Consider the following 12,637-nt stretch of genomic DNA (forward strand, 5'->3'; position numbering starts at 1 on the left):
GGGACTTTTCTTGATTAGCATGAGTTGACGATCGCACCTACATACGATACCTAGCATGGCATGTCAGTGTACTTACCTTAGCGTCGCTGTTAATCTGCAATGAAATCGATCTTTACGCCGCATGGACGATTCAAACCAATCAGTGAGCGGGGGAACTCGCGAAGAGCGAGGCATACGTAGTGCATCACAGGTTAGACGAGAGTATGTCGCTCACCTCGATATGCTAATGCTTGAAAATGGGGAGTGGCACACTCATGAATTCTGGCGGGTGTGCTCACCTGGCTCGCATGCATATCGTATTTTGTGTCGCTCGCATGTCCAGCGGAGTATATTAGGGGATAATGGAGGAAGGGGGACACGGGAAGAACGAAGCAGGATGGAGGTTGCGCAATGGGAGGAGGGCAGGTGCACCGACCGGCGGGTACGGCTTATGTGAGTGCCGCGTATGCCTTTTACCTCATTCCTTATTCAGAGAACAATGGCCAAATCACTGGAAGGTCGGCTTGCCCGAGGGCCAAAGCGATACTGGCTGCGAGGGCCAAAGCGTAGTGCTGTAGTGGTCAGTTACAAGAGTCCGATACAACGAGTGTGACCGCATCAGAGCGATGTAAGTGGAGGTACTGACCGTCGATTAGGAACGTAACAAACGTTTACTGATTGTCACGTTGTCGCGTTATGTCACAGCGTTACCTGACGCGGTGGTGACATGGCTGGTGAGCACTCCCTGTCCCCAACCTGCTCCCCTCGTCCACCATCCTTGTCGGCATTGTCGTCGCATTGCCGAGTCAAAGCTACTAATATAAGCGCTTATTACTTTGAGAAACGCGTTCTTCACAGCTCGCTCACCATGGCCGTTCAGAGCCACATTGTGAGGCGCGTCTCGCTGGACCACCTACCGAACGAGCTTCTGTTCCAGATCGTGTCCTACTTTGGAGACCAAAAGGCCTTTCCGAAACGATACCGCATTTTAAACACGCTCTCGCAGCTCAGTCGTCGCTTCCGCACTTTTGCGCTGTTGGTTCTTGCCGAAGAAATATCCGTTGCTACGTGCGACCAGTTCACGGCCGTCGTTTCTTCTCTCGAAGCAAATGGTCGTGCGGGCTATGTCCGGTATGTATCTCATTCGCTCAGACGTCTGCCCATGCTTAAGCGAGAATAGTCGCGTGCGCATAGGCCATTTGACGGAGCCGTCACCGTACATCGACACGTTGCCGGTGCTTTGGTGCATGCGCCGATCTGGTAGCTTGCGCGCGCTGAGGTCCTTCTCCTGCTGGCAAGGCATCCTTACCAATGCACATCTGCTGCTCCTCGAGGGATCGCTGCACCTCACCGACCTCAGCGTCGTGCTCTATGAAGATGCCATGCCCGTGGACTTCGGGCGCTGGCACCAACTGCGCACGCTGCGCGTCGAGTTCTGCGCGAAGACTGCGCCCTTCGGCTGCGCAGTCACATTCCCCTCCTACGCCAACCTCACCACGCTCGCCGTCAGCGATGCCGTAGGGTCGGAATGGCTGGACGCCCATCTTCGCCATGCTCACTTCCCAAGCCTTCGCGTTCTGAATCTGCAATATGCGACATCGCCGCCATGGCTCGTCTATCAATTCATACACAGGCACCCGACCCTCCTTGAGGTCAACGTCGGCTTCGACCCGAACCTGGATCACTGGCTTGCCTTCGATCGCCTTCTGAAGCTTATCCATGGTACAGGGACGTGGGGACCTGAGTCGGGCACCCCAGGGTCCATGCATGACGATCCTATCTTTACCATGCGCGGCATTCCGGCTCTCGACCAGGAGACATACTGTGTGTCGACTCGGTTCGCCTTCTCCCGTGTCCCGCTATACCCCGAGGCGACGCAGTGGGACAAGCCCGAGGGCTCGCAACGACAGCGCTATGCTGCTACGGGCCTGGCGCTTTCCATTGTCGATCAATGCTTCTGGGAAGACAATGGCACCGACGTCGTGCGGCTCCACCAGTTCCTGGCGAGGATGCCAGGGGTCTTCCCTGAGTTAGCGGAGCTGCGCCTGGCGTACGGCACGCCGTATATAGAGGGCAGCTTCCAAGAGGTCATGCAGTCCTGCGCCGCCAGCTTGACGAATTGGACCTCCCTTCGCAAGTTCACATTTTCGTGGGGGATGTCAGACGACGACGAGGGCGAGGAGCCCTTCCCTGACCTGTTCAGGTGGCGTCCCGACGCTTCCGACTCGGAGGAGGAAACATCCGACATACTTGATGAGGTCCAGCCTCCGATACACGTCCAGCGGGAATACTTCGACAGTGGCGAATCTGGGTCGCTGGCCATTTGGCCACGCACGGGCCAGCCGTACACCGCCCGGCAGCTGGAAACGCTCTTCCACCTGAGCGTAGGCGACGTCGAAGCCATGCAGGAGGCGATCCGCGCCGTATGCGACCCCGGCATCGACGACGACACACTCATGGATACGCCGGGTCTTCCGCTGAAAGCATGGGTCGCCAGGCACGAGCCGCTCATGTTGAAGATGATGCGCCAGCTTGCCGTCAGCTGTCCCACTCTGGAGACGATCGCGTGGCACCCTGTACGCCAGGCGATCTGGTGCTCGCCTGTGCGCTGGCTGTGGAAGGTGCACAGAGAGAAGGAGTCGCAGGCCCTGCGCATGCTGTCGAACGAGTTCACGTATCAAAACTGCCCTCAAGGTGATCCTCCGGCGCTGCACATCCTCGTGGGACAGGAGTTAACGGTAGCTGAAGAACATCCGGCGATGGTACATAGGAAGTGAACTACTGGAGGACTCGGGCATGTTTGACGTTTGTGACCATGGGTTTGCTGATGGCGACTAATCTGTTTCTACTCACCGAAATCTAACCACCTCGACAGTCAGTTAAATTTGTTGACTACGTGCAGTGCGTATGTATGTCTACGTGCTGTAGCATCATACTTCTTTCTTTCTTGACGCGTATCCATATCTTGTAAATATGTACCTCAGATCTTGGAGGCAATCAATCTATTTATGTTCCTACGACTGCTTGATAACTTGTAATTCACGTTACGCGCATTGCGGCATGTCTGCGTTTGACAAACCCCATATATGCCACACCCGCCCAAATGCTCAAGCGTCCATATGTCAGGTTGTACGTTCTATTTCGCTCCGAAGTTCGACGCACCTGCGCAGTGACGGTTCCTACAATCTCCATGACTCGCAATATTCTTGTTTAACACATAACTTAGTATACATCGGTCAGTGTATCATTACATAGATGACAACTAGGCTACCACGCGACTCTCTACATGATATAATACAGCTTGCTTCGAGGTAATGTCTCTTGCTTCGAGGTAATGTCTCTACATCAGCTCAGAGCTCTCCGACCTTCGTCGTCTGGGCTCCACTGGTTGCGGGGTATGGGTTGCCGACGACGTGAGGACCGGACTCGAGGGGTGCTGTGCTAGAGGGTACGCCATCTGGCTTGCCAGTCGCAGAACCACTGGTACCAGTGGTGCCGGCGACATACGTCTTCGCCTGCTCGATGTGTGGCTGAGCAGCGGTCTGCGCTGAGGCAAGGTAGTCCTTGCCCGTCTCGAACGCAGTCTGCGCAGTTGACTGCACGGTGGAGGACAGGTTTCGCGTCGTCGAGCCTTCCTGTGCTTGGCTGTTGAAGAGCGACTAGACCACCATGTTAGCAACATAGAAATGTACGCAAGATCTACAGAACATACCTGAGCAGTCGCATACGCGCCGTTGGCGAGGTTCTTTGCCTGTTCAACAGCAGTAGCGGCGGTGGTTCCAGCCATGTTCTTCGCCGCCTGGACGTCGAACTGGCCCTGGTTAGCCGCCTGAGTCGTCGCCTCGCTCAGAGAGCGTTGAGCCTCGAGCTCGTTCACTGCAGAGATGACCTGAGGCTCGATTTGCTGGAAGGAAGGAAGCTCGAGTCAATACGAGCGATCCTACGTACACACGTCGAACTGACGCACTTGGGCCTCAGAGGCAGCTTGCCGTGCGGCGGTCTGAACCTGGCCGGCGTTCTTGCCGACCTCGTCAGAGAGTTCCTTGGTCGACATCTCGGCCTGCTGCCACGCAGCGCTGGTCTCCCAGTGGGCATCAGTGCTGCACGCAACCGCAATCAGTATCTGGACACACGACAGCATACACATATGTCTTGAAGAAGCGAACGCACTTGTTGGGTGCCTGCGCACCGATAGTGGTGGATCCTGCCTTGGTAGAGTTGGACATGGTGATTGAGTGGGGTATTCAGAGGTTGGTCGTGTGCAGGTCGTGAAGTAAAGAGGACAGAAATAGTGGGGGCTCGTCAGGCGAGTGAGGCATTCTTAAGTACTGTGCAGTGGTTCCTGGGTGGATACGACGACGAGTGCTGTCACACCTGCACCGACGTCATCCAGTCCCATCTCAGGCGGATGGAGGCGCGTACAGACGCGCCAACTTCAATGACGTCACGCGTACCCGTCACGCGGAATGCAGTCTTTTCGGCGTCTGTACCAGCTGTCTATTACGGTAAAGCGACGCGTACGCATTGATAGAGAAAGGAGAACGTCCGTTGTACACACAGTAGCGTGCCAGGCAACATAGGGGATAACACGCGAGAGGGTATGAAAACACCTGGTATCACAGGGTGCATCGAACGGAGAAACGTGGGAAATGCAGAGATCATCGGCGATTGCAGGAAGACACGAATCTTGCAGGGCGGCTCGGAAAGTGCAGGGGCAGTGAGAAACGAAGAGAGAAAAACAGGTTGATGAGGCTAGAAGCAAAGGAGGAAGGAAACGGAATAAAGACAGACAAACATCACGCTTCGTGAAAAGGAAACACATATAGACAGGAAGGAACTTCACGGGGAACGGGCCTCTATCTCTCTGCCACTACTCTTGCTGCTGTTGAACCTGGTTCTGACGACGTTCATCCTCTTCGAACGGGCCCATGCGCAGGAAACGGGCGAGTACTTCTTCCGAACTGCGCTTGAAAACGTCTACGCCACGCGCGGGGTCCCACACACGTCCTGCTTTGCGCGGAGGGGGAGGGGCGGTCGCGCTCTCGGGCGTCAGTGGCATACCTTGCGTGGACGGCGACGACGTTAGGTTGGTGTCGTTCGAGACTGAGCGAGACATCGGAGGCCCAAACGGAGAGGTCAATTTGGGAAGCTTAGGGGAAGGAGTACTGGGCGGCGGGGTCGACGATAAAACGGGCCCGACCCTCGGCGAGGCAGGCTTGCTGGGAGGCGTGCTGCCAAATGAAGACTTGCGAGGGGTGGTGAACTGCTGCTGTTGCGCAGATGACAGCCTGCGAGGCGACGCGCCCTTAGGCGTAGACGGCACTCTGGCAGGACTCGCGGTACCAGACATGGGCGGGGTGGACATCTTGGCCGGAGTAGGGACCTTGGGAGGGCTCATGACACGCGGAGGCGAGGGGACCTTCGGCGAGCTCATCTTGGACGGGGACAGCGCATTGGGCGGACTCAACGCCTTGGGTGGAGAGTAAGTGCGTGGCGAACCAAGCGTCTGAGGGGACCGCAACCCAGTCGGCGACGCAGAAGACGGGAATGGCACCGTTTGCTTCAGGGACTGGCTGAGAGCCGGAGTCGCTTGTCCCATCTGGTCAGGATCCATCCTGAACTCATGCACGGGCGCCGGCGGCAACAGGGTAGGCGGAGGCAGAAGGCGGTTCTTGGCCAAAATTGGACTAGATGCCATATCACGCTTTGTCTTTTCCGGGACCATCCTGGTCGATGGAGGCGGCTGCTTAGGATCTCTGGACACCGGACCATCACCATCCGTGGACAACGAGCGAATCTTGACCTGGATAGCCTGGTGACGAGTCTCAACAGGGATGGTTTGCACACCACGCCCGCGGTACTTCCTCCCTTTTGCGGCCGTCGCTGACGCAGTACTTCCTGACCTCGAGCGGCCCCCGGAATGACTGCCGGTCCCTAAGGCGCTATCCTTTTTGCTCTCACCGTCCCAATCGTCCTCGTCGTCACCTTCGTCCTCGTCATCACCATCCATGCTGCTTGCATCCTGCCGCGCCTGCGCAACCCGCTCGCGCTCCTTCTCCATGCGCCTCCACGCGTCGTCATCCGTCCACTGCGCGGAGCGACGGCGAGGCGAACCCGTGCTCTGATACGGCACATGCTGAAAAGGATACTGATGATGCGGCCTCACAAGCTTCGACGCGTACTTCTGTATACTGGGTACTGTGTCCCACGCATTCGCATACGTGAGATGGCCCGGCAGCCCAATCGTCGGCGGCGTCGGCGCTTGCACATGCAGCGCAGGTCGTATCTGGCCCGGCGACCCGGCGACCGCCTCAGGCGAACCCTCTGGGGTGAGTGCTTCCTCCTCAGCCTGCGTGGCGGACGAAGACATCGCCTCATTCTCGATGTACTTCGTCGTAGCGAGGGGAACGTCTGAAACGGGGAAGACCCGCTTCGGGGTGTGCTGAGGCTTTTGCTCCCAAGGGAACACCGCCTGCACCTTGGTCGGATCGGGGACGGGCTGAGCAGGAGGGGACCCAGGGCCTGCAGGCGGTGCTTGTCCAAAGACGTTCGAGTACTGGCCCTGAAGGAGAAGCTGCTCTGGTACACGGCTCGGAGGAGGCGGCCGGAAGAACGCGTCCGAGTGCGGCGCGGGCACGTAGGGCACCGGTGGTGACGGGAAGGCTTGATGCGCAGCGTCGTGCTGACGCGAGGGCGACTGGTCCCAGACATTGGGGAAATACGTGTCTGTGGGGAACGCGTTGACTACAGGAGGGTTATTCGGGGGAGGCTCAATGGCCGGGTTCCAGGACAACTTGGAGGCGAGGAGGGACGAGGGGGAGAGCGATGCTCGTGGTGTTGATGATGCTGGTGTGCATGCGGGTGATGTTGAGGTTGGTGGTATGGAGGCGAATGATGCTGAGGCGAATGGCCAGGAGAATGACGAGGAGAATGGCGGTGGTACACAGAGGGCATCGGGATCGGTTCATGCTCGGGACTGCTGTTTTGAGGGGAAGGAGGTTGGTGGCGGAACGGCTGCTGATGCTGATGCTGACGGTGGTGGTGGTGTGTTCCCTGATGCTCGGGCTCAGGCTGCCACTGTTGCCGTTGAGAGTCATGCGCCGTCCTTGATCTTGGTGCTGTGTTGAGAACTCTCTGGACCCGACCACTGTTCACCTTGGGTAGGGTACGACAAGGCTGGCGGCGACGATCTGCCCTGCTGATAAGGTGCAGGCGGAATCTCGTTGGGGCTAGGAGTAGGTGCGTGTGCATCCTCGGGCCATCGCCGCCTCCACTGGGATGCAGTTGTTTGTACTCTTCCTGAGTGGGCGTCAAGTCCCGATCACGGTCGTTTCGATGGCCTTCGCCTGTCCCTGTATGCTCGTCCCAAGTCTGAGTCTGCGGCCTCGGTTGGGGCTTAGGCCGCATCAAGTCGACACGACCTCCCAACGGCATAGAGCGGTACTCGCCCACTTGAACAGCGCTTTCGGTGTCAGCGACAGAGCTGCCCATGTTACTCATACCCTCTACGGCAATTCTCCGTAGATCCTCCAGACCTAATGTACCACCAGGATGAGTAGCTGTCCCGCTGAGAGTGATGGGAGGAAGCTCCGCGCCGAGCTCGTCCCGACCATTTTCGTCCCAGACCGAGGCATATCTCCGGACCTCGAATTCGGCGCGCGCCGTGGGCGCGTCCGAACGGTAATACCTGTCGTACACGTCGAACCAACGGTCGACGAGCGAGTCAAAGTTGTACACCTGCTTGCGCTTCTCCTCCTGGGAACATTCGCATCGTGCTGCCGGGAGGGTTTGATACCGGGAGCCCGGTACTGCAGGCTTGCCCAAGGTTTACTGGGGCCAATGAAGTGAATCGCCGATATTTGCGAGCCAAATCGTTCATAAGCGGGGGCGTATCTGAGCATAGGCGCGTCAGCAACGGCAATGATACAGAACGGGTCAGCTGGACGCGACAACCACTCACGTGTACGCAGCAGTTGGTGTTGTATTGTAGGTGAAGCTCAGGCGGTGCCAGTTCCCGCCCCTCCATTCGTTTAAGAGTCCTTGGTCCCCTCCGTCCCAGCTACCCTTGGTCTTGAGGAGCTGGACGAGCTGGTCGAATTTATCTTGACCGGGATTCAGCACCAACACGCCGGAATTAAAGATATCCGGCCAGCCGACATCCGGCACAGCTGCGAAATCATGAGGTATGTTGAACAAGTGCGATAACGGCCGTATCGGAAGTACGTCTGCGTCGAGGAATATTATCTTCTGGTACTGCGTCAGGCGAAATATGTGTAATTTTGTGAGCACATGACTGAGATCCGGACGACCTAATACAGCGGAAGGGTGATCAGCAATTTTCATGGCGCATATATGGACAAGAAGAAGCGAGACATGTCTATAAGTACGGCATAGGGAACAATCGAGACTAGGGTCGGGCTGGTGACCTAGTCACGGCCCCGTCCTTGAGACGGATCATGTTCCCCAGCCCAGAAATTATACACGAGGTGCTATGCACGCCACTCGTGGTGAAGGACCAGAGTGCGATGGGCTTACACCGCTTTGTGGAATTCCTGCGAGTTCCGAATTGTATACTCACCGAGTAGCTGCAGACCCTTCTCGTCCTCCTGCTCTATGAGCTCAACGCCGATCACGACATTGAAGGCGCGGCGGAGGAGCTTAATGGTAGACACATCTATGCTCTCGGGGGTAACGAGGCACACGGTCTGGAAGTTGACTTCCGGAGCCTTGGCAGGTGTCGGGTGCAGGTCCTTGAGTGCCGCTGCGACTGCGAGAGCACCGGGAAGGTAGTGGTCGGACGTAACTAGAGAAACAAAGGCAAAAGGAATGGACATGATGCGACGGAGCGCAAGGGGGCGTCGTCGACGCGTCCTCAGAGGGCGGACAGCGGTCGAGGTTGGAAAGAGAGTCGAGCGTCTGAGACTTTGCTCGAGCTGAGTGCTGGGCGCTTACGGGTCATCTCGCGTCCCTTACGTACAGCGTCTATCACCTCCTCCACTGGCCCGCCGTCGACTCGGCCCCGCGGGGGCGATGGCGTCCGGACCTTCTTCCCCACATCGATCGCCCCTCGTTCAAATCCTCCCCCTGTGCGAATATGCTTAGCCTATGTAAGAATGAGTGGACAGCGCTTTGTATGTGCGCAGACGCCTCTGCCTCGATGTATGCCAGGTGCGGAGATTGACAATTTGATGCTGTCACTGCGCCGATCCGCTGGGAGGTACGAAATACCCAATATGTTGAATATCGAGCGCGCAGAAGCACAAAAACACGTAAAAGAACGCTGCAAAGGAAAAATCCAAGTCGTACTATGTACTGGCTCGACCCGCCAGGCAGTGCGCAAGGACATTCACCGCTATATCGCCACGAATGGCCCCGTATGAACAAGGAGATGCGGATACGTGGGCATTGCGACCGCGATAGCGTGGCAGAAAGGGTGTGAATTTGGATCCCAATGAATGCGATGCTCAGACGGAATCGGGCACAATTCACTGGTGCCACATACATAAGCTTACTGCATAGCGCTACACAGGCAGCGGTTTCGTCAGCCCGCCTCGCCTTGGCTATGTAGTCAAGAGCTTGTCACCATCTGCGATGCACCCCTTCCCTGCCAAAGTCTCCGAAACTCTGCTTCACTCAATTACACTGCTGCCGCCGGTCGGAGCGTGGAGCCTCAAATTCGGATCGAAAGACGCACCCAGCCCCATCTTCTTGAAGTGTTTCTTTGCACCGATTCCTGTGGACCACCATGGTCTCATTAGCCACAAGTCTACGTTTACGTACGCGTTGTGCCCAGTACTAGTGTCCCGACAGCTTGAAAAGCAGTTGAGCCCCTGCGAGTCGAGTCTCGCGAACGACGAACGGCGAAGTCCGCGTCAAATTCACGAGCCAAATGGTACTCACGTGCTCGAGGAACCGATGACGCTGTGCAGGCCTCCAAGCAGACCGATGGAGGCCGAGTACAAGTCGACTCCAGTCTTCGAGGCCGCTCGTCTCCTCCAGTTCATCGCCATCCACGGCGTCCAGGCTACAATGCACAGTCGCTGACACTCTGGCCCCCACCCCTCATGCATCTCCGCTTCTCTGCCTTGCCGCCTGGCCTCCGACACGCCATTTTTGCGCCGTGTCGCTCTAGTCTATCCATTCGCACCGCGGCCCGTCAACATTCCGCGTTCTGGACACGTTCGACGCAACGTTCGTTCTCCTCCCAATTCTTCACTCGAACAGCTGCGCCTACGCCCTCACTGTACCGCAAGCTCCTTCTGCTCGTTCCAGTTGCAGGAGGTATTGTCCTCTATGCCTCGCCGGAGCCTCATACAGGGAAAACAAGTTTCTTCACCTCGGACAAGCTTATTCCATGTCCGGTAGCCGCGCAACCTGTTTTTGAACCCACAATCTTATCGCCCGCCGAACCTGAAGACCAGCGCATCACATGGCGAATAGTGGTGCTCGTACGCGAATACATATGGGAGCCTATACTGACCGCCAGGCGGTTCGTGCAGCTATGTTTCCTCTTTGTTCCTGTCTTTTGGCATCTCCGATGCTCCTCGTTGGTTTGCCGGAAGAGAGGTTCTCTGGAGATAGGTGGGGTGCCGTGTGGTGGTATGGATTCCTCACCTCCCAGATGCAGAGGGCGGGGCCTACATTTGTGAAGGTAAGCTTTCACCTTTTCACGCGTCGGGCCCCTTCCCGGTAGTCAACGCAAACAACCACGCTTGTCTGGGCAGCGTTTTGCCAGAGAATCAATTTGCTAATGTGGTGCCGTAGCTGGCTCAATGGGCAGCATCGCGTGCAGACTTGTTCCCAGCACTACTATGCGAGAGAATGGGCGCACTTCACTCCCGGGGCAAGGCCCATCCTTCTCTCACACGAAAGGCGTGATCGAGCGCGTCTTCCAACGACCGTTCAACGAGGTTTTCGAAGAGTTTGATGAAACACCCATCGGCACAGGTGCTATAGCGCAGGTGAGTTACTGCACGCGGCACATATACAGGACAGTCCATCTGATACACCGACAGGTATACAAAGGACCCTCAAGCAGGACCTCATACCGCCGACACACCTCACTCCGAAGCGCCAACGCAGACATATGCTCCCGGAAGCTCTGAGCAATGAAGCACCTATGTCCGTACCTACTGCAGCGGTGCGATCAAAATCCTCCATCCCAAAGTCAACAAGCTCATCGCACGGGACCTCGCCATCATGTCCTTCTTTGCCAATGCCCTGACATTCTTCCCTGGCATGCAATGGCTATCGCTGCCTGAGGAAGTCACTGTATTCGGACAGATGATGAACGAGCAACTCGACTTGAGGATAGAAGCAACCAATCTAGAGGTATTCGAGAAGAACTTCGCCACCAGGAAGCTACCCGTGACGTTTCCTCGACCTTTGACCATGTGGAGTACGAAGGACGTGCTGGTTGAAGAGTTCCAAAACGCCCTGCCTTTGGAGCTGTTCATGAAGAACGGAGGTGGGGCCTACAATGACCTGCTGGCTGAGGTTGGGTTAGATACCTTCCTGGTAAGTCTCCTATCCTCGCGAATTTTAGACAAAGCTGAAACGCTTCCAAATCAGAACATGCTGCTGCTGGACAACTTCGTACATGCCGACCTTCACCCTGGAAACATCATGATCAAGTTCACGAAACCCTCAAACATCTCCATCCGGGGTACGGCTTCAAATTTCGTGCACAAACCTGCCGACCCCGTAGCCACTTCTGAAGCCGCCCAATCGGTGAATGACGGTATCGTCGACCACCTACGGCAACTGATGCACGACCCGCCTGCGTGGCGTGCCGAGCTCGAGAAGCTGCACGCTGACGGCTACGTTCCCGAGGTCGTCTTCGTCGACGCCGGACTCGTGACGACCCTCAACGAGAAGAACCGCACGAACTTCCTGGACCTCTTCCGCGCCGTCGCCGAGTTTGACGGGTACCGGGCGGGGATCCTGATGGTGGAGCGGTGTCGCACCCCAGAACTCGCGATCGACCCCGAGACGTTTGCCCTCCGGATGCAGCACATCGTGCTTAACGTGAAGCGCAAGACGTTCTCGCTCGGGCAGATCAAGATCTCGGACATCTTGACGGCGGTGCTGAAGGCGGTCAGGCAGCACCATGTGAAGATGGAGGCGGATTTCGTGAACACTGTGATCTCGATCTTGTTGTTGGAAGGTATTGGGCGCCAGCTGGACCCAGGACTGGACCTCTTCAAGAGTGCGCTGCCGATCTTGCGTCAGTTGGGTCGGCAGATGTCCACGCAGGAGACTATCCACAGATGCCGTCGGGTAACATTGGGGCATTCTTGAAGGTACAGCGTAATTTTATCAAGCATTGAGCCCATGTATTGATTTTGTCTGCCTATGACAGGTGTGGGTGTACATGGAGGCACGCGAGCTTGCTTCATCGGCGTTCGCGGACCCAGATCAGCTTATTAAATACGACTGGTAAGTGTCTCCCGTACGGTCTGCGATGGTCCAATGGCTGACGTGCATCCACAGGCTCACGGTTAGTGTATAGACAATCATCGCAGGTAGTAGACTGGATTTTGCAACAACGGACAGCACCACTAGAGTACGTATAGCTAGAATATCACCATCTAGTCGGGAAGTTGGATCAATACAAGCCTTGTACCCTGTTGCGCTGGGTTCTCTGACATCACAGACA

The 12,637-nt window shown here is 56.7% G+C and overlaps 4 protein-coding genes across 4 annotated transcripts; 2 read left to right on the top strand and 2 right to left on the bottom strand.

The window, feature by feature from the left end:
* The first annotated feature begins 753 nt into the window (after window positions 1-753).
* Window positions 754-2,996, top strand: B0H18DRAFT_969973 (uncharacterized protein). Its single transcript, XM_048043653.1, has 2 exons — window positions 754-1,110; window positions 1,160-2,996. The coding sequence occupies exons 1-2, from the start codon at window positions 848-850 to the stop codon at window positions 2,754-2,756; spliced, it is 1,860 nt and encodes a 619-aa protein (XP_047900383.1). The 5' UTR covers window positions 754-847; the 3' UTR covers window positions 2,757-2,996.
* Window positions 2,997-3,170: 174 nt separating this feature from the next.
* B0H18DRAFT_969977 (uncharacterized protein) lies at window positions 3,171-4,364 on the bottom strand. Its single transcript, XM_048043654.1, has 3 exons — window positions 3,947-4,364; window positions 3,692-3,883; window positions 3,171-3,638 (listed from the first exon to the last, which is right to left on the bottom strand). Exons 1-3 carry the CDS (start codon window positions 4,124-4,126, stop codon window positions 3,330-3,332), a joined length of 681 nt encoding a protein of 226 aa, XP_047900384.1. The 5' UTR covers window positions 4,127-4,364; the 3' UTR covers window positions 3,171-3,329.
* Window positions 4,365-4,720: 356 nt separating this feature from the next.
* On the bottom strand, window positions 4,721-8,876 carry B0H18DRAFT_969981 (uncharacterized protein). Its single transcript, XM_048043655.1, has 7 exons — window positions 8,558-8,876; window positions 7,940-8,288; window positions 7,775-7,872; window positions 7,274-7,754; window positions 6,774-7,252; window positions 4,984-6,723; window positions 4,721-4,956 (listed from the first exon to the last, which is right to left on the bottom strand). The coding sequence occupies exons 1-7, from the start codon at window positions 8,811-8,813 to the stop codon at window positions 4,850-4,852; spliced, it is 3,510 nt and encodes a 1,169-aa protein (XP_047900385.1). The 5' UTR covers window positions 8,814-8,876; the 3' UTR covers window positions 4,721-4,849.
* Window positions 8,877-9,583: 707 nt separating this feature from the next.
* On the top strand, window positions 9,584-12,632 carry B0H18DRAFT_969982 (ABC1-domain-containing protein). Its single transcript, XM_048043656.1, has 10 exons — window positions 9,584-10,499; window positions 10,544-10,630; window positions 10,744-10,765; window positions 10,828-10,944; window positions 10,995-11,119; window positions 11,155-11,496; window positions 11,551-12,214; window positions 12,235-12,281; window positions 12,341-12,421; window positions 12,472-12,632. Exons 1-9 carry the CDS (start codon window positions 10,044-10,046, stop codon window positions 12,419-12,421), a joined length of 1,941 nt encoding a protein of 646 aa, XP_047900386.1. The 5' UTR covers window positions 9,584-10,043; the 3' UTR covers window positions 12,472-12,632.
* The last annotated feature ends 5 nt before the right edge of the window (window positions 12,633-12,637 follow it).

This window comes from Fomitopsis serialis (genome assembly GCF_022376445.1).
Source record: "Fomitopsis serialis strain Sig1Antser10 chromosome Unknown B0H18scaffold_2, whole genome shotgun sequence".
In the NCBI taxonomy this organism is placed as follows: Eukaryota; Fungi; Basidiomycota; class Agaricomycetes; order Polyporales; family Fomitopsidaceae; genus Fomitopsis; species Fomitopsis serialis.

Bases quoted from the DNA above. Each gene is read 5' to 3' on its own strand.
- B0H18DRAFT_969973 (XM_048043653.1), top strand. From the start codon at position 848: ATGGCCGTTCAGAGCCACATTGTGAGGCGCGTCTCGCTGGACCACCTA. The intron at 1,111-1,159 runs GTATGTATCTCA...AAGCGAGAATAG, and splicing joins GGTCGTGCGGGCTATGTCCG to TCGCGTGCGCATAGGCCATT.
- B0H18DRAFT_969977 (XM_048043654.1), bottom strand. From the start codon at position 4,126: ATGTGTATGCTGTCGTGTGTCCAGATACTGATTGCGGTTGCGTGCAGC. The intron at 3,884-3,946 runs GTGCGTCAGTTC...CCTTCCTTCCAG, and splicing joins AAGCTGCCTCTGAGGCCCAA to CAAATCGAGCCTCAGGTCAT. The intron at 3,639-3,691 runs GTATGTTCTGTA...ATGGTGGTCTAG, and splicing joins GCGCGTATGCGACTGCTCAG to TCGCTCTTCAACAGCCAAGC.
- B0H18DRAFT_969981 (XM_048043655.1), bottom strand. From the start codon at position 8,813: ATGTCCATTCCTTTTGCCTTTGTTTCTCTAGTTACGTCCGACCACTAC. The intron at 8,289-8,557 runs GTGAGTATACAA...CCGCTGTATTAG, and splicing joins GAAGGGTCTGCAGCTACTCG to GTCGTCCGGATCTCAGTCAT. The intron at 4,957-4,983 runs GTGTGTGGGACC...CGCGTGGCGTAG, and splicing joins CCCTCCGCGCAAAGCAGGAC to ACGTTTTCAAGCGCAGTTCG.
- B0H18DRAFT_969982 (XM_048043656.1), top strand. From the start codon at position 10,044: ATGCATCTCCGCTTCTCTGCCTTGCCGCCTGGCCTCCGACACGCCATT. The intron at 10,500-10,543 runs GTCTTTTGGCAT...TTGCCGGAAGAG, and splicing joins TATGTTTCCTCTTTGTTCCT to AGGTTCTCTGGAGATAGGTG. The intron at 11,497-11,550 runs GTAAGTCTCCTA...CTTCCAAATCAG, and splicing joins TTGGGTTAGATACCTTCCTG to AACATGCTGCTGCTGGACAA.